Genomic DNA, 25252 nt, shown 5'->3' on the forward strand with positions numbered 1-25252 from the left:
CTTAGAGGTTTAATCGTTTCGCTGCCAAAAGCCGTTTGTTTTGTGTCGTTTGTGATATTTAGCCAGATCGTCATTTCTGACGGCGACATTTTGGTCCATGCTGGTGATTGGGTCAGTGCAACTCGCCCTTCGAAATCCAAGCAGCGGCAAACTGACTTGATCGGTGTCATCGACGTAAAGTTGCCATTGCTGGTATCCACGATGTCATTATTGCTAAAGCACGGATCTCCCCGCTCGGCTTCCTGCAAAGAAAATTTACTGGGGTGAAGTTGTTTATTTTCAAAACTTTACCGAGATACACACCCCTTTATATATCGCCAATGACGCGGCGTCAAGTCCTTTCACTGCTTGCTGTAAACCACAGGTTATCAAATTGGAACTGAACGGATTTCACGGAACATCGCCGTTCGGAAGGTTGCAATACTTTCTCCTATCATCGTCTCCAAACCTTCCAGCGGTTGAGACATTCACAACCCAAGTTTAACGCACAATTCTATTAGAACCCACCACCAAGCAGCAAATCTGATAGAGCAAAGAGAGCAATTGCAGGGCTTTCCGATTGTCCAATGAAATGCCATCAAATGTTCTCCGAATCTTGTCAAAACGCACTGACACCATAAATATGCAGCATGGATGTGGACAAGGACATGTAACTAGTCTAGGCTTCCTTTGATCTGCAATAGCTCTCTCAGGAGGAACCAATAGGCCAGGTGAGTTCAGGTCCAAATATTCCTTTGGAGGGACATGAGTATCGAAATATGTATCAGCAGGTATAGAGTCTTCCCAGATGTCCATATTTAACGGAAATTAGAATGCCCAGTTGCCATGCCATGGGGACGTAAGGCTCCAGAACAGCTTGAAAGAAAGGTTTAATTGACTCCTAAATTATGATCATGGGATGTACGTTGTCGCCGCGGAGGCTGTCTCGTTCAGCCGCATACCGATCCAGCCAGCCTCCACCGCCTTATTCCACGTCGGATCCTCGCCCTCTTCCATACAGTCCTTTCACGCCAACCGCCAGGCTCTTTTCGCGGCGGAATTCATCAAGGCCGTCCGATTCATTGGCGGCAAGCGATATCCGAGACGAATTATGTTTCTCAAAAGAAATGCTGCTATGCTCCCTTCGCATCGTCGCCGAATATCTTTATCAACAAGGCGCACATATTACCATAATAGCCCTGTGCAGATGTCGTGGATATGGTTCATCTTGATATCCTGCGTTGCTCCGATGACATAGCCTTTTTCAACTACCGGCTCACAAGGGAAGAGACTAACGTCCTTAGCGATGCCGTTGACGAAGCCATACTGAGGCAGGGCCTTTGTGATTCCAACGTCCTATCAGATTTGCAGTTCCCGCAACGGCTGGGCGAACGCTTGACGGACGACTCAATCCTCTAGTTTCATGTGATTTACCATAGGGGAGGGCTTACTGTCCTCGCTCCGCCATGGAACTACATATTCTGTTGCCAGGTTTACTTTTTGGATGCTCACCAGGATATTTACACATCTGATGATCTGGATGATGCCGTGGAGTATCTAGAGGAATATCTGGTGCGGGAGCGTATTCGCACAGTTCCATACCCCGATATCCGGAGGTGGGCCGTTAAATACTGTCTGCATCTAACTAGACGCATTCTCGCAGAGGTTAACAATCACTACCACTTGAGATTTGGTAGGAACCCAATTGACTTTTCGACATAATGGGGTATATGTTCGCAGAGCCTGTCCGATGCCAGAGGCCATCTATGGCCTGTCCACAGGTCACCGACTTGGGGATGGGTCGGAATGTTTGACACTTGGGAAGCTGCGTGGCTGATCCTAACCTTCCCTTCTTTATTTTCTTGCAATCATCGATCTATATTACTTATTTGTTACTTCTTATTCTATGGTGGAGGATTATCTGAAGACTATGCGAAGCTGGCATATCTGACAACCCACAATCAAGTCGCGTTATAGCCGTTTGCCCATGCAGCCATTGCAGGGGTGCTGCCAGCTTGTGCGCATGAGGATACTTTGCGTTTCATTTCTATAATTTTAAAGCTGTCTTCCTATTTTCAGTTCATTTTTGTTTTTTACTTAGGGTGCTTTATGGGTAACCCATGTTCATTATCTGATTCTGTTTGGTTGTTTGGTGATTTTTAACAAAAAACTCCTAGCTAGCCCAGGTAACGTGCGAAACCTTGCTGTTGGAATTATGTTGGGGATAAGCAGGAATTTTTCCATTGGATATCTTCGCCTACATACTGGTCAATGATAAGAAATAAAAAATAAAAAAGTAAAAAGTAAAAAGTAAAAAGTAAAAGTAAAGGAGAATAGGAGAAAATAAGAACCCTCAAATCATTAAGTTTACCGCGATTCGCATTTTGATTTCTTGTATGAGAAAAACGCCACCCGCAAACTCCCAGCCTGGACGAAGATATATAAAGTATATAGGTCAACAAAGAAAACTCACGATTTCATAATAGTGAGAAACCCAGAGTAGGTAGGAATAGCCAAGTATGAAAGAACACTAAACGCAAACAAAGGGGGTACAAAATGAAGTTGATATAAATAACAAGAAGAAAAAGGCAAAAAAGCGCTCATTAACCAGATATTGTTCCCAAAGATGGAAGGAGAATATAAAAAACGCACGTGGCTAACCGCTGGGAGGAGGCGAGAAGAGATTCCCTTGATATTCGATTTTCTCGCTGTCCTATGCTGTTCAATGCATAAGATATTAACAAAGAGCACATGAGCAGGGCATGGCTAGAGATACGGATATTCTTAAGACGGCTTGTTAGTCCCTCCGACTTTAGACACCACAGCCGACGCCACAGGATCTGCTCGACCGAGGATCCACATGAAAATAAGTTGGACGATGTACGAGTAGATGAATAAGAATTGCGTGCGTCGATTGCGCTGCGAGCGTGCAACGGTGGGCATAGTGCCTCCTCGCATCGGGGAGTCGCTGGAGGAATCCGGTAGAAGAACGTATTTAAGAGATCGGAGCTGTTTAGGGTGTTAGGATGAGCATGGAAACGGATAACGTAGCAAAAGTAAAGCTAAACATGGAAACTTACTAGGAAGAAGGCATTAGCAAGGAAAGTATAGGTAAATACGGTCCAGCCAACCCAGCTACGGGTACCTTGTCCTGGTGTGAGAACTTCTGACGAGACAAGAGTAACAATGATGCCCACAAATTTATAGCCAGAATACGCGACCAGGTCCAGGAGTTGTGAATCATTGCTAATGCTGAGAATGTACATCGCAATCTTCAGACAGAGGATTTCGAAAATAACTACTGCAAGGGCAGTCGTGGTAATAGATCCTAACAGCTCAGGGTGAAATACGCCCCGCAGACCTGCCAGAGCTGTCGACAAAATAATGTAGGTCAACAACGCCATAGCGGGAATGTACATATCTGGCGAATTGATATCGTCTCGAGGAGGAAGGTATATTGAGGTGTACTGTGCTTGTGTGATTTGGCCATTTACACTCGGCGTTACTGGATTTAAGCGTGCTTGTTGGCGGGACCAGGGTTTGTGTCGCCATGGGAAAAGGACGAGGGTGATTTTATTGAGTACATATGAGTTCGAAACGTTGAAGTAGTGTTTTAAGGCTGGAATAGAGACATAGCGGTTTAACTATTAAATTGGGTAGTTAGGACAAGACGTGCATAAAATATAAAAGGAGTGGGGACGGAGGTCTGAGCTTAATGATCTCTTAGTAGAATGACCCTACATTTTGTTCCACATATTCCTGCCCTGCCATAACAGCGCTCTTGCCCACCTGGAAACCCATCTGCGCTGTGGGATCAGAGATGAACCCGCCGAAGCCAGGTGCAAATGTGCCACTGCCCCCCTGCGCAGGGGCAGGCTGGTATGGGTTACCATAACCAGACGGCTGGGAATGCTGTGGAGCTGGAGGAGGAGGTGACCGCATCATCGGGACTGTAGACACATGTTGGGGAACTGGATGATGGAGAGGCGGAGACTGAGCAGGCGCAGGAGCAAAAGGAGTGCGTTGCATAGTGGGATCGAGAGCTTGGTGGGATTTCGCATTGAAAGGCAACAGTATCCCGAACAAGTTAGCGGTACCGACAGTTGGTTGGAATTGTCAATGAGGGGTCCGGGATTAGGGAGGCAGCTTGGGTGTAGTACGATATAGTATGGAACGCAAGCATTTGGTGTAAGTGTTGTCGAGAGGGGTGATGTTAGGATATGTGATATGTCGATATACCGTCTGGTATATTGCCGTCAACCGCCAAAAATGCTTGATGTGGTCTGTTCTCGCTGACGTAATCTCCGTCCGTGCGCTTGCGGCGTTCTGGTCTGCCGCAATCTGTGCTTTCCTCATCCGAGCGAAAACCCGGCATATAACTAACTAAGAGAATTAGCAGAGTCAACCGTTGATTGTTGCTTGTTGTTTTCGAGAGAATATTTCTTTTACGCTCGTTACTTACTGTCGATTTGCGGGGAGCCACCATGCTTGACTCGTTCGAAATCATAACCACCTCCGGTGTGGTCCTATGGTCAAGATCGTATGCTCCGGTGGGAGTCCAGATCATAAATAGCTTGATCAACGATGTGTTTATTGAGGAGAGACTCCAACAGGAGGCCGGCTCCGGTATAGTAGCTCCGAGATACAAGAAGGAAAAATATACATTGAAATGGAAACAGGCAAAGGATCTTGGCTTGATATTCGTGGTTTGTGCATGGCATCTATACATTTTTCAATTATACTCTGGGCAACAGCTAATATGGGGTTTGATGGATTTGGTCCTAGGCCGTTTACCAGTCTCTGCTCCATTTGACCTGGATTGATGAACTGCTGGAGAATATCAAAACGATCTTTGTGGAGATGTATAAGGAGCAGCTCAAGCAGCCAAATTCCAGGATTGTCGAGTACCCGTTTGACAAGTACTTCGATCAACAAGTAAAGGAATTAGAATCTGCTGCAGGAACAGCAGTTGAGAGTCGGCCCCCTCTGTTGGCTGATGATAAGAAGGATACACTTGTTGATGCAGATAACGGAGGCCCACCTCCCCCTCCAGTCCCTGGCCTTCTCCTTGGTAAGCTTTCTCCAACGCTACCGTTGGGTTTTCGACATGCTAACTTTTAACAGCGCAGCACCACGCTGCGCGGGCCGCGGCGAACTCGAATGAGAGTTCGCCTTCCCAGACTCCAAACCCGTCGAGACCAGCTACGCCCAGCCACATCCTTACTGCGAAATCTGGTCCAGGTGGTCGTACCTCACGACGCGCACGCAAAGCTGCAAATTCAAATGCAAATATTTCGTCGGGTGAGGATACTATTAAGAAAGCAAAGAATTTGAAGTCGGCGGCGAAGAAGATGCGCAAATGGGACGCGGAAGGCTTTGCGGACGAGGATGATGGCCAAATTCTGGATTATTCCGCTTCCAACGTGAATGGTTCCGAATCGGAGGAACCATCTGCGCCGGTAGAGGCAGTTGACCAGGCATCGTGGGGAACAAAGACTAAAAAGGGCGAATTTGTGTTGAAGGATTTGGGTGATGAAGTCCACTCCATTCTACAAAATGCAGATGCTGCTAAAGACAGGGCCAGCCCGACCAATGGTGTTGTAGGCTCCAGTTTGGGCGCTATTAGTGGCCTGTTCCGAAATATTGTTGGCGGCAAAGTCTTGACCAAGGCAGACCTGGAAAAGCCCCTCAAGGCAATGGAGGAGCAGTTATTGAAAAAAAATGTTGCCCGCGAAGCGGCTATTCGCCTATGTGATGGCGTCGAGAAGGAGCTGACCGGGAAAAAGACTGGAAACTTTCAAAGTATTGATTCCGCTCTTCGAACTGCAATGGAGTCATCGCTTCGGAAAATCCTCACGCCCACATCGTCGTTGGATCTTTTGCGGGAGATCGAAGCCGTCACATCGCCTTCAAGCACACAGAAACAACGCCGCCCATACGTCATTTCAATTGTCGGGGTAAACGGCGTTGGAAAATCCACTAATCTTAGTAAAATCTGCTTCTTCCTGCTACAGAACAACTACCGTGTCCTTATCGCGGCTTGCGACACGTTCCGTTCCGGTGCAGTCGAACAGCTTCGCGTGCATGCCCGCAACCTAAAAGAATTAAGCGCTCGGGAGAACGTTGGGCATGTGGAGCTATATGAAAAGGGTTACGGTAAGGATGCAGCAAACGTAGCCAAGGATGCAGTAAGCTACGGCGCAGCGAATAACTTTGACGTTATCCTCATCGATACAGCCGGCCGTCGACACAACGACCAGCGTCTCATGTCTTCTTTAGAGAAGTTCGCGAAGTTTGCGCAACCTGATAAGATCTTCATGGTGGGCGAAGCTCTTGTCGGTACAGACAGTGTCATGCAAGCTCGGAACTTCAACCAGGCCTTTGGCGCTGGAAGAGGACTTGATGGATTCATCATCAGCAAATGTGATACGGTGGGTGACATGGTTGGCACGCTTGTCAGTATGGTTCATGCCACCGGAATCCCGATTGTTTTCCTAGGCGTTGGCCAACATTATGGTGATCTAAGGGGGTTGAGCGTTCCTTGGGCAGTTGGGCTTCTAATGAAGTAAACTTTTTGCCGATTATGTATCTTACTTGCGATGCCTTTTCAGGAGCATCCGACATCTAATGGCAAATATTTCAATATTCTTCCTTTTTAAATCTGTCGATTCGGTATTTTGTGAATACTATTTTTTAATCACATTCCATCAATTAAGCATCGAATTCATGGTGCCTATTTAATAAATTATCTGGTCAACTTTTCTCAGCTCTTCCATACCATATTCTTGACTAGTCGAACCTAGTATTCTTACTTCTCAATACAACGCCATTAAATAAAACGGCCATGGGCGCCACATACAAGGGTAACAGTCCCAATTGCAAAAAGGGCGCCGTATCTAGGCGTGTGGGATCAACGTTGAGCCCGTACTTTGGTAGGGAGCCCTTGACAACTAAAAAGCAATATCAAGGTTGCAGACACGTTTTCGTTACTAGATGAATCCGATTTTAATATTCCAATTCGGGGCACCAAGATGGTCATTGGATTTTAACCTTAAAGTTTATTGGCAGGCTCCACAACCTTAAATTAACCCCCTGCGCTTGCCTAGCAGGGCTTTCAAATGAATGAATTCCAATACTGCAACGATGGGACCGACTCAAGCAAAAAAGCGCTGTGTTGTCCAGACTGGGCGTTCTCCAGCGTCTCGAATGTTCAGTAAGTATGTATGGAATGTATGTACTCCGTACAGTACATATGTTTGTCAGGATGCACCGGCCAAGGTGCCCCATCCCAATGACCAGTACGGCGTCGCCAGGGACCGAGCATGGTTCTCGGAATCTATTCAAAGAGAGCTAAGTGATGCCCATGGAATGTTAAAGCATCCTATCCCTATTGTTGGTCGTAACGAAGTGCTCACCGAACCAAACCGGCCCAGGTTCGAGAGCCGTTCTACATTACCTGAAAAACTCCCTTCATTATCCTTCCCCCATCTGCAATATCCTATGAAATCCACTGTTTGAAGCCCGCAACCTCATTAGGGGCGAGGAAACGAACTCAGCTTCATTAAGTTCGATCAAAGACACACTGAGTTGCCGTATCGCATACTTCAATAAGACGAAACGATTCTTCCCAATGAAACAATGTAGCCCCTTGTATGGCCCCGCCTCCCTCAAGGGAGAAGTGGATTACATGATCAATGCCGCGTGGTCCGCCTCTTGAGAAGAAAATATAGCACGGATAGATTTCAAAAATGAATTCCTTTTTCTCCACGTGTATGGTTTGAAAATTTACAACGAGGATCGTGAAGAAAATCGGCAGATTTTGCGGACAACAATGCAGTCTAGTACAGAAGAGCAATGCAATTTTACGCATAATGGATAGATCGACTACACCCCGGGTTGGTAGACGAGAGCAACTCCCTATTTTGTCTATTCTCACCAGTAGGCCGGAGGCAATGATGTCATAGTAGGGGAACAAAGAAATTTAGGAGAGGAAGAACGGCAAGAAATGCAATTCAATATGCTTTTGATGTTTATTGGTCTCATCGGGCATATTGCACAACCTGTGCCCGAAAATTAAGGATATATATAGCTTGCGTTTGTAGAGTTACCTGCATTCAGTTTGTAACTTTAAGACATTGGCATCTATAGGGAGAGAATTTTTTACTATTTATTGAAAGAATTCAATATGTGCTAGCGGTTTTAGAGGTTCCAAGCAAACTCAATGAAATCTATCGCACTCGACAAACCATTCTAGACGCGGGCAATATAAACACTAACACGATCTAAGTAGTGTACAATGGATATCGATACAAAAAAAGAACATTTCATCTTGGGGGCTGTAAAGGCTGAAGATAGGGCTTAGATGCGGTACGCCTATTTGGATCTATCAGCCGTTGTTCTCCCGGGTAATTTATTCATCCGACTTGATAGGGGGTCGTTCCCAGTGCCGTAGCATTTGCTGAGCAACCATGGTCCACTCCGCGGTGCACGCATCTGAAAGCTGCTCGGCCTCCGTCAGGGCTGGAGCTCGTCCTCCCCACATCACTGGATTTGCTGCAATATCCCTAGCGTGCTTGGGAATTAATTGCCTTTCCGCTCTCCAAACCATCAGCCCTAATTCTTTCCTTGGAAAGGGGAAAATGTTACTGGTGGACGTGACTTACTGTTCCAGCATTTTAGAGAGCACAAGCCAGCAGTAGTTCCAGCTCCGCGCGCTTTTGGGGTCGCTAACGGTTAGGGCTTTGGCGTCGTCGAGACATTCGGAACTAAAGGGATAGTTTCTGGTAAGGGCTCTCAACTCGCAGAGGAGGTTGTTTGAGTTGACATAGTATATCCAGGCCTGTGACAGTGGTTCCGTAACTTCCGTAAGGGCATATTGCATGAGAGTCCTCTCCGCTGTGCGCAATTCGGTGATTGTATTGATACGATGAGCGCGCAAAGCATTGATAAGCTCCCTTTTATCTTGCTGCATCTCGAGGGTATAAGCTTATCGAGATGCCAAAAGGATATATCGGCCAAATAAAGCTGGACGCAAATTGGTAATACCGAATAACGTGAAAAATGCACACTGAGAAGATAGATATCGCATTTGATTCTTATGCCTTTGCGGTAACCGAATCAAGGGAATATATAGAACGAAACACCCAGAGAGCCCTCAATATATAACAACCGAACCAGCATCCAGTGTAAACTTTTGATACCAGGCAGTGTGCCTTTCGTCAGGGTTAGAAAAGCCACTCCCAAGCCCTCTTCCCTTCCCGATTGTAAATAGCGTCAGTGCACTTGGGGGTGGCAAGCCTTGACAAATATACTATAGTTATCGGCGATGAGGTTAGCCCGACTTGTATCCTATTCCAGTAACCGTTGACCCGGGTACACTCCCCGCTGCATCAGCAAATTTCAGCACGGGACGATTGAAGTCGGGGAAAGCCATATGCACTTTATAAGTCCACTACCTGTGGGCTAGCAGAAGCCCTGAGCAATTGGGATCAGCGCATGTAACATGCATTAGGGACCGTCACATATTTCCACGATAGCCTCGCTGTCAAACCGGTGGCTGGAATGAAGAGACATTGAAATGATACTCAGAGCATTCTTGAGCAATTGTATTCGCTCTCAATTCCCTCATATAAGTGAAACTTGGTAGCAGAAGAACGGTAGCAGCATGTAGTCAAGGAGTTGTGCAAGCATGTCAGTAACATGGAGCCCATTGTCCGTTTCCCATAACCTAGATGGGGATTCACTGCAATTCTGGGTGGAGATGCTGGACCGACATCCATGATTGATTGGCCGCAACTCTCAATTGTTGTGAAATGTCGAATGGCAGAGTTGGAGGAGTCGCGGGGATTTGGTGATAATCCCCAGCGTTGGCAGCAGACCAAACCGGAGTTTCGGAGTCGCTGTCAACAAATTTTCATGATAAAAAAAGAACTTTTAGCACTCCCGGAAGTTCGCCCAAGGTCAAGCCACCGTAGGGCTGAGAACGAGATCCAGATCCATTAAACTGGCTTCGGTTCTTACGAGCCAGCTATAATGAAAACGTAGCTATTTTATCACGATCGAGGTGTCTCTGACACTTGCTGCGCATATTGCTGCTGCTGACACAGGATATTTGCAGCCCATTGCGCCACCGGAAATTGCTTATCGATGCTTACATGATTTATTAAAATGCATGGCTGCCACAGCAGCATTTGCCACATTTTCTAGTCCAAACTAGGTTTCGTCAACAGCTATCTCCTGTATCTTAAATCGAAGTCTACCTACCTCTGAGCGTCAAAAGAGGATGTTTCCGCCTTGACAGCTTTTATCTCCCGATAGCAGGACGATCGGTATCTCCTGTGCACCGTTCTCCCAAGTTGAAAAATGCAGGCCGAAATTCCGAAACATGTCTCATTGCGCTAATAAGTCGGCTCTCATGTCTTCTAGTCCAGCCGGTAGCAACCATAGACAAGCGATTTTTGTTCCATTCTCCAATGCGTTTTTGTCCCGCGTCAAATTAACAACAGGTTATTCACGTAGTACCTCAAACTCCTAAATTCCGTAGTGAAGTATAACTATTCTAATAGTGACAAATGTTATTTCAGACTCTGGCATTCACAACTCTGCAAGTTGATGATTTTTCAGACTAATACTGCAGCAGAAGCAGCTTGTCTGACATCTTTTCAATATCACATTCTAAGAATTCAACAAGCAACCTACCGTATAGCTGAAGATTCCCTTCTGGTCATGAATTTTCCTATAACCATCTGGTTCATTCCCTCTTTTACACAGTGGGAGTCGCATTTTCCCTCTTTGGGTTCGGAGATCTTATCAGATAAGACCTCCGCTCACTAAGCATTTTAGCGCATCCGGAAAACCTCACACCCCGATGACGAGTCTCCGAACCTCCGAGAACCTACCTCTGCCATCCATCGCAAGTTGGTTGGTTCCATGCGCCATTGAAGGTATTATCCGCGCTTGTGAAGCTGTAATCGATCAATCGCTTTGGATAAGGCCATGGCCATGTAAATGAGACTGCAAATCGGAGTGCCTCCAGGCCCAGATTGACCCTCGGGAACCAACCCCCCCCACACGAACCCTCCGGATATCTGAGCGCGCTGTGGAAGAATACTGGAACGTTGATTTCAACTCTGGCCCTGGTCTGATGATCTAGAGACGAGACTGCCATTGAGAGGAGCCCGAGAGAAAAGAAAGAATTCCCTACAGCCTGGTCAATTCTTTGGCATCTCCGCGTCGCTGAGCGCTATCACGCCATGCCATCCACTCCGAAGCCACCGGACCGCCGGCGCTCGTCAGCACAGATATACCATACATTCTCTACTCCTCCGCCCAAATCCCGAGGGCGGCCACTGTCTAGCGAGTCGAATTTATCTAGTCCCAATGGTGAAGCAGAGTTTCTCATCCCCGAATCCCCGCTCCCTACCAGACAAATGACAATTCTCGCGGTTATTGCCCTCTGCGAGCAGACCGCATTCAACTCCATAAGCCCCTACCTTCCGCACATGGCAGCTTCATTTCCGAATGTAAGCCATGGCCAAGTAGGGATGTATGTGGGTATAATCGCATCTGCGTTTGCACTTGCGCAGTTTGTGACAAACTTCTTCTGGGGCTGGGCATCAGATCGCATTGGCCGAAAACCGGTAATTTTATTGGGGACAATTCTTAGTGCTGGTTGTTTCCTAGCCTTTGGGTTCTGCAGGACGCTATGGCAAGCCATTGTCGTTCAGGCCTTGATGGGACTCGTCAATGGGAACCAAGGTGTCGTTGCAACCTGCCTAGGCGAAATTACAGACCGGACGAACCAGTCTCGTGCGTTTACATACCTCCCAGTGATTTATGGACTTGGAGGAATCACTGGACCGATAATTGGTGGCCTCCTCGTTTCAAAGGCCAGCCAAGTGAACAAAAATTTTCCTTATCTCACTCCCAACATGGTCTCCGCCGCTATCTTAACGGCAGACTTCGTCTTAGCATATATATTCCTGGAGGAAAGTCTTGAAAATTCTACTACACTTCCTAAACTTGAGAAGAAGGTCCGCGAGTTGTTCACGTGGCTCTGGCAATTCACAAGCTCGTCAAGACCAACATACCTGCGGTCATCCCGCCCGCGTCACCACAGCCGCAGCGCAACACGGCAGAGCTATTCGTCGGTATCAGATGAAGAAACTGATGCCGATATTTATTCGTCCTCCGCGAGTCCGACCACCCCGCTATTCCGTTCACCAAATCTTTCAAATGGGCTCGAACGGGATGAAGTTTTCAATAGAGATACTATCCTCTTACTTATTACATACTTGATATTTGCATTGACGAATGTGGCGTTCAACTCTCTTTACCCCATCTTTGCTCAAGCGCCACCACCAACGGGTCGCCAACTCAAGCCAAGCGAGATCGGACTCTCGCTCGCGTTTGCGGGTATCGTCACGATTGTGTTCCAGATTTGCATATTTGGGAGACTTCGGGGTAAAATGGGCAATAAATGGTCATATCGAGCCAGTCTGTTAGGATTTGTTATTTCATTTGTCCTGATGCCATTTGTCGGGTATAAAGATGGTGCTGTTGTAGATGGGAAAGTATCTAAGAGCTCCATCCTCCTCGCTATTGAGCTATGCACAGTTCTACTTGTGAAGACTGTAGCCACCGTCGGCGGCTTAACAAGCGCTCTTCTACTGGTAAGTCATTACAACCTTCTGGCCGTTTTCATTTTTTCCTCTTGATCAAATACAACCCATTACTATTTCCCATCTTTCTCAGAGACGCCAAGATGTTTCGTACGCGATGGAATACTAATAATACACCCCGGATGCTGTAGATCACCAACTCTGTCCCAAACAACCAAGTATTAGGCTCTCTAAATGGGCTTGCTCAGACCCTATCCGCTGCAGGGCGGACTGTAGGACCGTTTCTATCCGGAAGCCTCTTCACCCTCGCAACCCGAATCAAACCCAAAGGCGAAGCGATGGCCTTTGGTGTTTTCGGCGGTGTAGCGTTCATCGGATTCCTGCTAAGTTTCGGCATTAGAGGTACCAAGCTTGAAGCCCATGGATTTTTCGACAATGACAGCGACGACCACTATAAATCCGATGATGACGAAAGCCCATGACGATATTTCGTCTTTATTTTATTTTTATGCTTTTTTCGGGCTTTATATACAAAAGACCTAAACAGAACTCCAGCGGGTTTTGGCGCGCAGAACCTCTCGGATACACGTACTACGTGGCCAAGGACTACTATTTACTTTCGTTTTTCCTCTACCTATAACCGAAGTGTTTGCTTTTCCCGTCGAGTGTGTATATTCGTATTCCTTGATATACGCCAGGACGACCTCCTGGGAGCACCCCGATATCCTATCGTTCCGCTTCAGTTGGGCCCTCCCCCTTGCGACTCGTTCTAATGGCCTTATGGTACGGCCACTTTCGCTCATGCCTTTGTTATGCTCTGTAATTTAACATATGTTGCGGATTTTCTTGTTCCCTAGGTTCTTAAGAACAGCTGGAAATATAGCTTGGAGGGCAAAAGAACAACAGAATATATATATAATAGATTCAGAGCAAGCCCTCCTGCGCGTTTGCCAATGTCTTGAGACTTTGAGTATTCATTTCCTTGCCTTTACTTTCTCATTTCTCATTTGTTTTCCTGTTGTGGATAAATTTTCCCATCCGGATAATTAGACTAGGAAAGATGTCTCCCAGGATGCCGTAAGGAAGATCGCCCCTAAATTTCCTGTGCTGATTCTTCATCACCTTGTTGACTTGTTGGTATAATTATTAGAGAGCAATTTTATCCTTTTCGAAGGGCGAACTTCACACAAATATTTATGTCGATTGCATGAATACTCATTCCACGCAGGCGGGCCCTTGGATCTTGATCGTCTGCTGTTTTGCAACTTACTGGTTTTAAGCCGTGCAGGCACATGAACTTGGTTAGATCCCGAAAAAGGGCGGGCATCTTAAACCCGCCTCAATACTCCGTACGGGTTGCTGAAGTCCAACGCCCAGAAAGCGAATGATCTACAGACTCGATTATGCTAAATTCTTGGATATTCTCCCCGACGCCCAATCAACGAGCTGGAACTCAAGCCTCGTTGGCTAGTCTCGCCAGTTAAATACCACAGAACATCCGCGATCCAGCGGCTTAGATGAGCTCAAATTGGCGTGATGTTCTTTTTTCCCTCTAGGGAAGTCCGCGTTGCGGGACATGCAACCTCTCACACTTCGGATACATGCAGAAACAGAGGATGAGAGGGCTTGGGGGCTTTATTTTTTCTCCTCTTCATTCCCAGGACAACTCACTGGTGTAGTAACTTACGTTGTTGTCCCTTTTCCTGTTCTAGACCTGGACGCGAAGAGTGTCACAGGCGCAGTATTCGTTCAACACGACCTGTGGTTTCTGTTGCAAGATAAATCTACTACCTACGAAATGATGCCTAGAAGCTCCTTGAAACCACGCCTCTTCTCAGCAAATATGGCAGCTACTGAAGATAGATCTAACATATCGCCGGAGTGGAAGACTGCTCCTCAAACTTAGAGCCAGGAAGTTCGGGGAATTATGGTGATATTGGTTTCGATCGTCAACTCGCCGAGGATGTTATTCGCAAAATAGACCGGCGAATCCTCCCGCTGCTGTTCGTGACGTACAATTTCAACTTTATGGACAAAACCATTTTGTCTAGTGCATCAGTGTTTGGGTTGCGGGAAGACACTGTGAGCATCCCCGCCACATCCGTGGCATGGCTGTGCAAAAGCTGGTTTTCACTCCTTTAACGGACAGCGTTAGCATCTTGTCGGGTCCCAATACAGCTGGGTCTCCAGCGTCTTCTACTTCGGATATCTATTATGGGCCTTTCCCACGTCCATCCTAATTCAAAAGCTGCCCGTGGGCAAGTATGTATCTGTGAATGCGTTTTTCTGGGGCGCCGTTGTCGGCTTAACCGCTGCATGCACAAACTTCGGCGGACTAATCACCGTCCGGTTCCTACTGGGAGTCGCAGAGGCAACAATCTCCCCGGCATTCGTCTACATTACTGCAATGTGGTGGACGCGTGAGGAGATCCCTGGGCAATGTGGAGTATGGTTTTCAGGCAACTCTCTCGGCGGGATGCTATCGAATTTCCTGGCTTATGGCATCGGGCATATCAAGGAGCCACTTGCGCCGTGGCATTGGTTATTCATTGTACGTTCCAATGTCGGGCATATCGAACTATGTACCAGGTTGTGCGAGTTAACCGCTGACCCTACAATAATGGCGTTAATCTCAGGTCCTAGGAGTGGGCACCTTTCTTTGGGGGTTTGTTTTGTTGCTCCTCCTCCCGGACACAATTGCATCCTGTAGTTTTCTGAATCAAAGAGAAAAAGTCCATGCGGAGGAGCGAGTGGCTTTCGCTGGCACGGGGAAGACCCGACACGAGTGGAAGTTGGATCAAGTGATTGAATGCCTCATGGACCCCAAAACTTACCTATTTCTTAGTGTTTCGATCTTGACTCAGGTATGTGGTCCACAAAATTACATGATGGCCCTTCTCAATGGAATAATCAGACATATCTATTAGTCGTGGGCGTCACAGATACCCAATGGTGGAACTCAGAACTTCGGCAATCTCGTCCTTTTCACCCCCCTAGAAACCACTCTAATTATCACGCCAGCATCTATTATATCCATTTCTACAGTTCTAATAACGTAAGCCTAGCCATCTTCCCTTATTTCTATCCTCTCTTCCGAACCTACTCTCCCCTGTAGTTAGTTGTCTAATACTTCCCGAAAAACAGTGGCTGGCTCTCCGGGAAATACCATAATGTGGCAACGTATCTCATCTGTGGAATCGTTGCGTTTCCTGTTGCCGGGAGCGCGATTATATACTCAAGCGTCAGCAAAGGCGTCAAGTTATTTGGATACTATCTCATGTCACCAGGGCCCGCGGCACTGCCCCTTGCCATGTCTCTTTTAGCAGTCAACTATAAGGGCTCAACCAAGATGATGACCATGACGTCTATTTTATTCATAGCTTATTGTGCGGGAAATATGTAAGTTTGCCTCCCCAAGAGAAAGACAAAAGGAAACACGACTAGGCATCCGTTCCCGACTTTGGTCGATATCCCTTTCTCCTCTATTTTCCACTAACCAAATACCCCCCTCCAGCGCCGGTCCCCAATTCTTCATATCAAGAGAGGCTCCCCATTACCCAACAGCATTCCGTGCTATCCTCATTTGCTACTCAATGGTTGTGGTAATCTCACTTATCCTCAGGTTTTATCTGAAATGGATGAATACGACGCGTGATGAAAAAGAGCGTATGTCTGTGGTGGTGGAAACTGAGAGTCGCACGCAAGGTAAAATACACTCAACTTCATATGAGGAGGAAGGGGAGGAGGAGGTTGCGGATCTCTATGCGCGAGGTTTTAGGTATAGAATATAAAGAATTGATTTTGGACGGGTCTTTGGTGGAAGTGCGTATTTCATATTTCCGTTCAATGTTATGACTATTCTTTGGATCTTAATGATGGGTCGATGGCTGGATAAACCACGCAAGCTCGAAGACTCCTTTCCTTTGCTTATATATAACATTTATATCGCAAACTATTCCCGGGAAAATATATGTCGATTTTTTAACATCCCGGCTTCCATTCACAACGCCGGTACTTAATAACTATATCCCTGGAAACAGCATGAAACGCTCAAAGAATAGCTCCCAGGTGTATCCATACCCTTAATTATGTATATAAGTTAGGGTCCGAAAATCAAAATCACATAAACAATGAAAGCCCACCAAGTATGATCATATTAGTCTCGGTCGTACACATATTTTAATTACATAGGAAACGAATCACACCGGCTCGTTGATTAATTAGATATCTAAATCAAATCTAACTACATGATATTTTAACCTCATTCCTGAAGTATATGCTTTCTTTAGAACAGGAGAAGGTACTCATTAGGGGCCCACAGTTCACAGACGCTGCAACAAAATCTAAAAGTTACCGCCACAAATCCATGCTCATCAACTAGAATCCCTCCAGTTTAGGCAACAAGTGTACAGGGCAAGACAAGTAAAAAAGAGATAACAAAAAGCCCAATCCCGATATTTAGGAGTCACCAAGCTCTATGAAGGATGATGCGGGAAGAGCGAAGACCAGAAACAAAAAATAAAATAAAGAAAGCAAGGCCACCATACATTGTAGATCAATAGGGCGCCAGATATCAAGCCAAAAGTGCGCCTTCCAGCCACTAACTCCTTTCCGCCGTCCATTCCATTATCATTGACAACCCCATATTTCATTCACCTTGATATGTTTCCTGACAAACGCCTATCCGGTTCATTGATGCCTTCAAGCAGCTAACATACGCCATAAAATTCCACCAAATGAAACAATAAACCAGCATGAAACGATAACAACAACCATTGATCGGAGGGGAATAAAAGAAAACGTCGTAAGATACCTCATTTAATCGGGAACATGTTTGAAGTTCATAGACACCCAAAAGAAAATACTTACCCCTTCAGCCGTCGACGGGATTCTGGCGGCTGAAAAACGCCACGAAGCGCGCGTATATATGCTTCTTAACCTCCCGCTCCCGAATCGAAGCTTGGTGATCAACATACTTGGGCCATGTGTTACGAAGAATCAGCACCTTGACAGAACCCGCTGCAGCGTCATACACATACTCGTTAAATGTATCCGGGATGACTGTACCGGGAGGAAGACGGGGGACCATGTTGACAATGTTCTGGTGGCCGCGATACAAGATATCTTCGTACTCCTGAGCTGGGGTGCGCTTCCGCAAGCTTATATCAGAGTCCGGTTCCGGTGCTTGGTGGATGGGAAAGATGTCTGCGGTTGCTTCGATGTCGGTTGGGGTTGCAGGGACGCCGAGTTGGCCGGGTCTGCGTTTCGGGAGTCTCATGAGCGTCATCGCGGCAGGCATGAAGACTGTTTTCAGGTCACGGTAGATTTCTGACTCGATGTTGATAGGGAACTGCGCTCCGAACAGGTGGACGTACGTTACGTAGATTTCGAGAGCGACGTTGTAAAGATGACGGCGGTAGCTTTCTATCTCCTCTGCGTTCGCCTTTTGGAACTTCAGATTTGCTGGGGACTGGGCCCAGGCTGCTTTCCAGTCTCGAACGTGGTTGAGGAACATGATATTTTCACCAGAGAAGTCGTGCGTGGCGGCGAAGTGGAGGAAGGAAGGCGAATCGCCCTTTAGAACTTTCTCGAGTGCTACGATGCTATAGTCGCGATTGTTGTTCTTGGAAGGGAAGCTGGATCTTCGAAACTCTTCGATGGCGCCCATTGCATGAACAGTGCGGGATCGTAATTTCTGTGAAAACACGACCTCGTAGAAAGGAAAGAACAGCGTCGCGATTTCCATCATCATGATTCCAGGGAGGAACCTATATATGTTTGCCAGGAGCGTGTTAAGGAGTGAAGAGAAGATACCGGTTGGTTGAGAAGGGGAGAAAGGGGGGGAAAGGGGTGAAATGAAATTTGCGGTCACATACCATAAAGGCGGTGCCCAATATATGTTCATTTTACTGTATTCGAGGTTTGGTGAATATAGAGACCCAAGCCACATCGGCAGAGCAATTAAACTGGTAGATCGGAATGAGCAATATGGTTCCAAAATTCTAGGGAAAGGCACCAACTTACCCGGCAACGATGCAAAGGGTCGTTTGTAAACGCCAGCAGTGGACATCTCTAATATTTCTAATCTTGAACAAGACATAGGGTGCAAATATCCACGACCAAAAAAACTGCCAGATAACAGTTGGAAGCCTTTTTTCGATAAAAGTTAGGTAAATAACACAACCAACACAGTGAAGCGTATCAAGAAACAGTACTTACCACTCGGCACCTTGCCTGCACCGTAGACGATTCTCAAACGCAGACCATAAGCCATATGAATGAAACTTTCTTGACCCGAAATAGACAAATAGAGACAAACAAATCTAAGGTGAGTTAGTTCCAAGATCCTCCAGCTAACTCCTTATTCCACATCTACCGGAGGTTTCACTGAAATCATTACCTCGATAAACATCCCAATTGCAATCGCAACCATAGTCTTCTTGGCCCACGACAAGTGTGTCCACCAACACTTAAACTTGTTGAACGGACAGCGGATTTCTCGCGGAGTGGGCTCTTCAAAGGTGCCATCGTCCCTTAGGAAACGCTGTTGCAGAGTTGCCACGCTCAGCAGTTGGACATTGGTAGCCTGAAACAATGCAATTCCCACTGGAAGTACGCCACTCATGAGCCAAAACTCGAGGCTACAGCTCAGAATCCCCTTGAGTGGGTAGGCAAGGATGTAGAACCCCCCGTAACCATGCAGAAAGATCACTGAGCAGATTGCCAGGGGCACATTGCGCATGCGGACGGAGGGAATTGACCTATTGCGCCACAGCCAGATGAGCCCGAGCATTACCAGGAATGTCCAGACAATGTCGAATATCACGTAGACGATGCCCAGTGCATCGAGGGGCTTTAGTCCATCGCCCCAGCCTGGTAGGAAGTCATCCATTATAAGTGCTTGGTAGACGGGACTTGAGTTGATTTGACAGAAGCAAGCGAAAGGAGATATCAGAGTCAAAAAGTGAATGAATGATAAGCAAAAGCAAGGAGACGTTGAAGGTAAAGAGGAATAGGAGTCTATAGAGAGGGGGTGGGATGGAGAAAAGAAGGTGTATGTGGGGATCCGCCCCCGCTGAGAATCTACGCCAATGTGTTGTTTGTTGTGCGTATATGAGAAGAAGAGGGGAATCGGAGAGCAGGAGGAGAGCGACAAAGATGAATATTTTCAAAGATGCAAACAAAAGCCCTCGAGAACACTGCGGACATTTCCGCTGCCATGGAGATAGAACGAGGCACCCTGTATCACATATAGAAGCTTATACTAGAACCACGCTTGACGCCTATAGTATAGATTATCTATACTCTATACTCTATTCTCCTGGTCAGCTTTAAAAGGAAAGTAAATGGCCTTGCTTCTACCCTCTTCTTCCATTACTGCATTCTTCATATCCACATCTCTGCTTCACGGGGCATGTATGTCCCCGGACGGCTGATCTGTATATACCGGGGGAATCTCAAGTAACCAGGAATGGGAATGACCCCATGGAAAAGCAGATAAGGAAAAACAACCCGGAGAAAACGTATATGGAAAACGCAGAGTAGATATAGGAAATCTTCTATATCGCGCAGGGCCCATGGCGCTCGCAGCTGCATGATGCTGTGGAAAAGATGTACTACTGTACATCCACGGATATTAAGAAAAAGGAAATAATACCTGGGTCAGGCTGAATAAATGGAATTCTACATATGTCTAGATCAGGCTGGAGATCTCATATTAGGCTTTCTCCACGCGCTTTGCATCTAGTTCTCGTTGTTTATCGACACAAGGCGGCATAGACTCTTGAGAGCTGAGGTTGGACGTTGGAAATGATACATTTGTTACTATTATTACTGCATGGGGAAGTGTGGCTTGGCACGCAAATATATTGCGCTACAGCCCATAGGTAGTTAGTTACAGGCATGCCATAAAACACAGGAAAGAATGGATTCTAATCGAGCTTCTATTGGTGATACGGAACGTTCTGAGGATCATCCTTATAAGATACCTGATCACTAACCCTTTACAGTGCTTATTATTGGACTTAGTGAAAAGCGCCACATCCGTTTGTAAGGAACAATGAATGTAGAAACGTTGCATTGATTCGGATCCAAAGAATATACTAGGTCATTACGTATATAGAGAATCCCTACCATGCTTGTCGTGTGGTACATTTCGCATATCACAAACCATGCTACCAGTGTGACACAGGATTGGGGAATGTTGGGCTGAAGCAAACAACCCAAGTCTTGCCTAATCCTTCGCGAGTATACTTTAATGAAAGCACAATCGCTCTAACTGGCCCAACTGGCGGGGAAAACGACCTACTTCAGAGACATCTTGTAACGAGTTAGCATAATCTGCGGTTTGCCTTGAATGCCTAAAACAAAATAGCGGTAGAGGGAGAGTCCTTCAGCGATCTTGGTGTAAAGAGAAATTTCATCGCCTTGAGGCATCAACTACTATCTAGTGCGTAAGGGTGTCATCACTGGACTCGGGGAGGGGAAGCAAAAGCAATAATAAGTGCATACACACCTGGTGGATAATATAGCCTAAATGGTGCGATGTGGTATTCTATCCACGGGGTCCAAAGGGACAGACATTCGTAGGACGAACCATATTTGACCCAAGCCTTGACCACTCCATAGGGAACGAGGCCGAGAAATGACCGCCGGCACGTCCTCCGAACCTGTTACGAAGCTGCTATGTTGTCTATATAATTTTCTATTGCTAAAACATTAGCTAATCGTTTCAAGAAATGATTTGAAGATCGAAATTGCATCGATAAAAGATAGCATTAGAAGGTTCAGAATATGTAAGAAAATGAATATCACAGCCGAAAACTGCATTTGAAACTCCGGCGAGAGTCTCACAGTAAACGGTTCAACCGCAAATTACCGCATCATTTAAGGCTATAGAGGCTGAAGGGAAAAGGAACAGAGGGTAGGGGAATCCTTGCTTACCAGTTAGTCACGGCGATTGAGCCATCTGCATTGTTAATTATCAGAAGCCATTCATCTCATCAGTGTATTGTTGTTCCTATTCATTTCTAGAAACATTTTATCCCGTATGGCACCATCATAACAGCGGCACATGCGCTGGATCCAATAACAACAGAGAACAAGGATTTAGTAAGTCTTTTGCTGGCGTTCATAATCCATGTTCTGCAGAAACAAGAAACCGACGAGGAAGAAAAAAAGTTTCTCGTCTTTTAAACAAAACACCCAGATTCGGCTAAAACGGCGCTAACCCACATTCGGGAGCCCTAGTCGGGGCAATTAAGCGAGGGTTTTGTGGGCTACGCTAAGAATATCAGCACCGAAATTCGCGATAACCAGGCCGCCCAGCAACATCGACGACATCGACAATTTCGACAATTCACCCACCCAACTCTACGCCTATCCCCATACCCGGTCGATTGTGAGTTCCCGCCGATCCTGCTACCTTTTTTTCGATTTGGTTTTGTACAGCTGTGTGTTTCCGGGCCCCCCTCGACTGACCCAGTGCCTGCTCTCCGATCTAGGTAGGCCCCTTCAACGCCATGGCTCAAGTCGACATCCAAACCTCGTCATGGAAGCTCGTTGAGGTCGGCCGTGTTGTGCTGATCCGGAGCGGTCCTTACACGGGAAAGCTGGCTGTTATCGTTGAGATAATCGATCACAAGCGCGTACGTTTCCATGATCCCCTTTTTATACCGATTTTCAATATATACAGGATGGGATGGGAGCGAAGACGGAAGAGGAAAATGAAAAAGAGAGAAATCTTAATTTTCTATGTTGAAATCGTGGATACGTACGGAATTCTGATGGGAAAATTTGTGTTCGTTTTTAACAGGTCTTGGTCGATGGTCCCGCCGGCCAAGAGAACAAAGTCGTTCCTCGACATTCCCTCCCTCTCGCTCACGCCACCCTCACACCTTTCACCATCCCTAAACTCCCTCGCTCGGCTGGTACCGGACCCGTCAAGAAGCTCTGGGAGAAGGAGGAGATCGATTCCAAATGGGCCAACAGCCAGTTCGCCAAGAGGAGGGAACAGGCTGATCGGAGACGGAATCTCACCGACTTCGAACGGTTCAAGGTTATGAGACTGAAGAAACAGGTGCGTTTTTATTTCACTTGTTATTTGGGGATCATTGCGTTTTGCGCAGAAAAGAGCATTGTTATCCTTTCGATGGAATTTTCGTGGTTTCAGGAAACATTTGCGACTTCCCCGCCACCCAAGCGCATCCTCTTGATATGGAGAGATTTTTGCTAATAAATGCTTCTTTTGAACATACAGGCCCGCTCCGAGGTGCAAAAGGCACACGCTAAGATCCGTGCTTCTGCTTCATAAACGGTGTTGATGAGAGTTGGCTGTTGTGTGGGTTTGGGGGGAAAGGGAACAATGGATGGGTTTCTGGCGATGGGTCGAAGGAATCGCTTGATATCCATTTTGTTCCTGAAAAACTGCTGTGTACACAATTTCATTTGAGAATTTGAAACGGCGAAATCATTCAAACATTTTTTTTTTCTCTTTTGTTAAAACATATACATTAATCCGGTGCAATTGATGGTTTACTTCGCAATCCGGTTGCTCCACTGACCCCTACGATGATGCTTTGGAAAACGGGATCGTTATAAAACTAGGTGAACTAGATGAACCTATCCCTCCGAACGAATGCCCGTTATCTTATCAGGTTCATCAACACCAGACTAGCGATCCATATGGGCGTCTTTCTAACACCATTTGGACCCGAAAGGCGCCTGCTTCCGATGAGCATCTCTTTAAAAGTCACTCTCAACAAAAGTACATGTCCTAGAAAAAAGTCCATTTACAAACTTAGTATTTACGCCCAAATACTCCGTACGGAGTACTGAGTTGGGCATTTCAATTTCATTAGACCTGGTTTATACGCATAGTATCATTATCCGTGGATCTGGTAAATCCTTGGGACAATGCTTAAATATGCAGTTTTCTATTTATATAGATAAATCGCAGTTATGCTAGTAGCATCGGCATCGGAATATGCCGTGTAGACATGTATTTGCAATCGTGTTGCAGTGACTATCGCAGTATTATAATATCACAGCCGAGTGTTGAATGGACAGCCGATATGTATCGATCGATATGTGGCTGGCCGTGGGTTGCTCGCTAACAGAATTCGGCAAGGCGCCCAGGTCAGGTGGTCGGCGACCTCACACAGCTTCCACCGCAGAACAGAACAAGAACTCCAGCAAACGCTGCGAACAAAAATTACCCACGCCCACGCCCATCTCCCTTCTGTCGCCAAGGTATGTGCCAGTGTATTCCCTAGTCCGAGATGAAATGATTCCCTGTGGCTTGAACATATAATTTCCCACCGTTGGGTGACAATGAGGGGCGGGAAAAGTGGCCCTCACGCGCGCGCATGGTCAAATATTTAATACAACAAAACTTTCTAACAAGAACACCCGTCATTGATTGGTAGCAGACTCTCTCACCTTCCGTCCCCTCAAAAACAAACATGTCTTCCTCCCGGATAGAAGAGCTTCCCGACGACGAGGTCGTTACCAAGCCCACCGTCGAGGATGCCGCTGAGAGCTCAGAGTCCGAAGCTGAGGGTGCCGAGGAGCCCATCATCCCTGGTGGCGCTGCTGTCACTGTCCACTCCCGTAACGAGAAGAAGGCCCGAAAAGCCATTGGCAAGTTGGGCTTGAAGCACGTCCCTGGCATCACTCGTGTTACTCTCCGCAGACCGAAGAATGTAAGGCGCCTGAAGAACCCCGGAAATTTTGCGTCGACGCCCCACTATGCTTGCCTATTGGCGCAATGGACGTGCCCATTCGATTGAATTTCTCTATGCATTGACTGCATGCTAATTATGATTGCAATATCAGATTCTCTTCGTCATCAACCAACCAGATGTCTACCGATCCCCATCTAGCAACACCTGGATGTAAGTTCTATTTATATTACCCCAGGCTTTCGGGACCAACTGCCTCTTATATAAGTAAGTACATGTAAAGATCCAGCTAACCCAATCCAAAAGCATCTTCGGTGAGGCCAAGATCGAGGACCTGAATTCCCAGGCTCAAGCCTCCGCTGCTCAACAGCTTGCCGCCGAGGCCGCTAGCAACGAGCACGCCGGCCACGACCACGCTGGTCACGACCACGGCAAGGGCAAGGCCGTCGAGGGCGCTGAAAAGAAGGAGGAAGAGGAGGACGATGGGGAGGAGGTTGATGACACCGGGCTGGAAGCCAAGGACATTGAGTTGGTTATGGCTCAAGCGTCTGTGTCGCGGAAGAAGGCTGTCAAGGCCCTCAAGGAGAACGATAACGATATAGTCAACTCTATCATGGCTCTGAGTGTATGATCTCAGCATATATAGCTGGCTGATTTCTTGCCTTGTTTCTCCTTTTCCTTCTTCTCGCTCTACTTTTTGAGTTATTTAGCAAAAAAATTTACAATCTTACACAACAGCCCTGGCCTCTTTTCGTGATGATTTTGTCTTTTTATTCCCTGTATGGTTTTGGTAAAGAAATGCAAAATGGGGACTCAAAGTGGACAGCCTTATGTTATGAAACGAATTAACAAAACATTACCCAGGCCTCCCTCCATGTATGTAGTTTTAATTATATCCGGACCGGCTGCGTCCCCAATATCAATTCAGTGCTCTTATTCCTTTCCCTCTGAAATTTTTCGTCCGGCATAATT

The 25252-nt window shown here is 46.6% G+C and overlaps 10 protein-coding genes across 13 annotated transcripts; 7 read left to right on the forward strand and 3 right to left on the reverse strand.

Moving 5' to 3' along the window:
• Nucleotides 1-113: 113 nt before the first annotated feature.
• BDCG_06740 (uncharacterized protein) lies at nt 114-2350 on the forward strand. Its single transcript, XM_045422490.1, has 2 exons — nt 114-710; nt 812-2350. The coding sequence occupies exon 2, from the start codon at nt 899-901 to the stop codon at nt 1235-1237; it is 339 nt and encodes a 112-aa protein (XP_045278123.1). The 5' UTR covers nt 114-710; nt 812-898; the 3' UTR covers nt 1238-2350.
• On the reverse strand, nt 1883-4478 carry BDCG_06741 (Hrf1 domain-containing protein). The gene is made up of 4 exons (XM_045422491.1): nt 4442-4478; nt 3721-4358; nt 3060-3623; nt 1883-2988 (listed from the first exon to the last, which is right to left on the reverse strand). The coding sequence occupies exons 2-4, from the start codon at nt 4006-4008 to the stop codon at nt 2764-2766; spliced, it is 1077 nt and encodes a 358-aa protein (XP_045278124.1). The 5' UTR covers nt 4009-4358; nt 4442-4478; the 3' UTR covers nt 1883-2763.
• On the forward strand, nt 4337-6846 carry BDCG_06742 (fused signal recognition particle receptor). The gene is made up of 3 exons (XM_045422492.1): nt 4337-4685; nt 4765-5050; nt 5104-6846. The coding sequence occupies exons 1-3, from the start codon at nt 4464-4466 to the stop codon at nt 6546-6548; spliced, it is 1953 nt and encodes a 650-aa protein (XP_045278125.1). The 5' UTR covers nt 4337-4463; the 3' UTR covers nt 6549-6846.
• Nucleotides 6847-7122: 276 nt separating this feature from the next.
• On the forward strand, nt 7123-7497 carry BDCG_06743 (uncharacterized protein; the record flags this gene model as incomplete). The annotated part of the gene is made up of 2 exons (XM_045422493.1): nt 7123-7196; nt 7227-7497. 2 exons carry the CDS (start codon nt 7123-7125, stop codon nt 7495-7497), a joined length of 345 nt encoding a protein of 114 aa, XP_045278126.1.
• A 436-nt stretch (nt 7498-7933) lies between these two features.
• On the reverse strand, nt 7934-10766 carry BDCG_06744. Of its 3 annotated transcripts, XM_045422495.1 has the most exons (4): nt 10678-10766; nt 10243-10537; nt 8643-10191; nt 7934-8567 (listed from the first exon to the last, which is right to left on the reverse strand). In XM_045422495.1, the coding sequence occupies exons 3-4, from the start codon at nt 8948-8950 to the stop codon at nt 8390-8392; spliced, it is 486 nt and encodes a 161-aa protein (XP_045281818.1). In that variant the 5' UTR covers nt 8951-10191; nt 10243-10537; nt 10678-10766; the 3' UTR covers nt 7934-8389. The 3 variants fall into 3 exon arrangements, with proteins under 3 accessions (XP_045281818.1, XP_045281817.1, XP_045281819.1); XM_045422494.1 differs by having other exon boundaries at nt 10243-10766; XM_045422496.1 differs by lacking the exons at nt 10243-10537; nt 10678-10766 and having other exon boundaries at nt 8004-8567; nt 8643-10233.
• A 465-nt stretch (nt 10767-11231) lies between these two features.
• On the forward strand, nt 11232-13081 carry BDCG_06746 (MFS transporter; the record flags this gene model as incomplete). Its single annotated transcript, XM_045422497.1, has 2 exons — nt 11232-12650; nt 12791-13081. The coding sequence occupies 2 exons, from the start codon at nt 11232-11234 to the stop codon at nt 13079-13081; spliced, it is 1710 nt and encodes a 569-aa protein (XP_045278127.1).
• A 1546-nt stretch (nt 13082-14627) lies between these two features.
• Nucleotides 14628-16390, forward strand: BDCG_06747 (allantoate permease; the record flags this gene model as incomplete). The annotated part of the gene is made up of 6 exons (XM_045422498.1): nt 14628-14681; nt 14755-15150; nt 15236-15463; nt 15542-15654; nt 15744-15998; nt 16114-16390. 6 exons carry the CDS (start codon nt 14628-14630, stop codon nt 16388-16390), a joined length of 1323 nt encoding a protein of 440 aa, XP_045278128.1.
• Nucleotides 16391-16792: 402 nt separating this feature from the next.
• Nucleotides 16793-20222, reverse strand: BDCG_06748 (uncharacterized protein). The gene is made up of 5 exons (XM_045422499.1): nt 19000-20222; nt 18819-18922; nt 18624-18749; nt 18476-18565; nt 16793-18367 (listed from the first exon to the last, which is right to left on the reverse strand). Exons 1-5 carry the CDS (start codon nt 19489-19491, stop codon nt 17473-17475), a joined length of 1707 nt encoding a protein of 568 aa, XP_045278129.1. The 5' UTR covers nt 19492-20222; the 3' UTR covers nt 16793-17472.
• A 214-nt stretch (nt 20223-20436) lies between these two features.
• On the forward strand, nt 20437-22911 carry BDCG_06749 (50S ribosomal protein L14e; the record flags this gene model as incomplete). The annotated part of the gene is made up of 8 exons (XM_045422500.1): nt 20437-20488; nt 20609-20648; nt 21336-21394; nt 21667-21710; nt 21849-21999; nt 22107-22246; nt 22414-22677; nt 22858-22911. The coding sequence occupies 8 exons, from the start codon at nt 20437-20439 to the stop codon at nt 22909-22911; spliced, it is 804 nt and encodes a 267-aa protein (XP_045278130.1).
• Nucleotides 22912-23743: 832 nt separating this feature from the next.
• BDCG_06750 lies at nt 23744-25226 on the forward strand. Of its 2 annotated transcripts, none has more exons than XM_045422501.1 (4): nt 23744-23849; nt 24026-24301; nt 24435-24493; nt 24587-25226. In XM_045422501.1, exons 2-4 carry the CDS (start codon nt 24062-24064, stop codon nt 24909-24911), a joined length of 624 nt encoding a protein of 207 aa, XP_045281820.1. In that variant the 5' UTR covers nt 23744-23849; nt 24026-24061; the 3' UTR covers nt 24912-25226. The 2 variants fall into 2 exon arrangements, with proteins under 2 accessions (XP_045281820.1, XP_045278131.1); XM_045422502.1 differs by having other exon boundaries at nt 24029-24301.
• The last annotated feature ends 26 nt before the right edge of the window (nt 25227-25252 follow it).

Source organism: Blastomyces dermatitidis (assembly GCF_000003525.1).
Source record: "Blastomyces dermatitidis ER-3 genomic scaffold supercont1.7, whole genome shotgun sequence".
NCBI lineage: Eukaryota > Fungi > Ascomycota > Eurotiomycetes > Onygenales > Ajellomycetaceae > Blastomyces > Blastomyces dermatitidis.

What these genes read in the sequence shown, in the direction of transcription:
- BDCG_06748 (XM_045422499.1), bottom strand. Translation starts at nt 19,491, where the DNA reads ATGGATGACTTCCTACCAGGCTGGGGCGATGGACTAAAGCCCCTCGAT. An exon ending in CAATTGGGATGTTTATCGAG is followed by an intron (nt 18,923 to 18,999) that starts GTAATGATTTCA and finishes AACTCACCTTAG; the next exon opens with ATTTGTTTGTCTCTATTTGT. An exon ending in TATTGGGCACCGCCTTTATG is followed by an intron (nt 18,368 to 18,475) that starts GTATGTGACCGC and finishes AAACATATATAG; the next exon opens with GTTCCTCCCTGGAATCATGA.
- BDCG_06741 (XM_045422491.1), bottom strand. Translation starts at nt 4,008, where the DNA reads ATGCAACGCACTCCTTTTGCTCCTGCGCCTGCTCAGTCTCCGCCTCTC. An exon ending in AGGAATATGTGGAACAAAAT is followed by an intron (nt 3,624 to 3,720) that starts GTAGGGTCATTC and finishes CCAATTTAATAG; the next exon opens with TTAAACCGCTATGTCTCTAT. An exon ending in TTGCTAATGCCTTCTTCCTA is followed by an intron (nt 2,989 to 3,059) that starts GTAAGTTTCCAT and finishes CACCCTAAACAG; the next exon opens with CTCCGATCTCTTAAATACGT.
- BDCG_06740 (XM_045422490.1), top strand. Translation starts at nt 899, where the DNA reads ATGTACGTTGTCGCCGCGGAGGCTGTCTCGTTCAGCCGCATACCGATC.
- BDCG_06742 (XM_045422492.1), top strand. Translation starts at nt 4,464, where the DNA reads ATGCTTGACTCGTTCGAAATCATAACCACCTCCGGTGTGGTCCTATGG. An exon ending in ATCTTGGCTTGATATTCGTG is followed by an intron (nt 4,686 to 4,764) that starts GTTTGTGCATGG and finishes ATTTGGTCCTAG; the next exon opens with GCCGTTTACCAGTCTCTGCT. An exon ending in AGTCCCTGGCCTTCTCCTTG is followed by an intron (nt 5,051 to 5,103) that starts GTAAGCTTTCTC and finishes AACTTTTAACAG; the next exon opens with CGCAGCACCACGCTGCGCGG.
- BDCG_06750 (XM_045422501.1), top strand. Translation starts at nt 24,062, where the DNA reads ATGTCTTCCTCCCGGATAGAAGAGCTTCCCGACGACGAGGTCGTTACC. An exon ending in CTCTCCGCAGACCGAAGAAT is followed by an intron (nt 24,302 to 24,434) that starts GTAAGGCGCCTG and finishes TTGCAATATCAG; the next exon opens with ATTCTCTTCGTCATCAACCA. An exon ending in CCATCTAGCAACACCTGGAT is followed by an intron (nt 24,494 to 24,586) that starts GTAAGTTCTATT and finishes CCAATCCAAAAG; the next exon opens with CATCTTCGGTGAGGCCAAGA.
- BDCG_06744 (XM_045422495.1), bottom strand. Translation starts at nt 8,950, where the DNA reads ATGCAGCAAGATAAAAGGGAGCTTATCAATGCTTTGCGCGCTCATCGT. An exon ending in CTCTCTAAAATGCTGGAACA is followed by an intron (nt 8,568 to 8,642) that starts GTAAGTCACGTC and finishes GAGAGCGGAAAG; the next exon opens with GCAATTAATTCCCAAGCACG.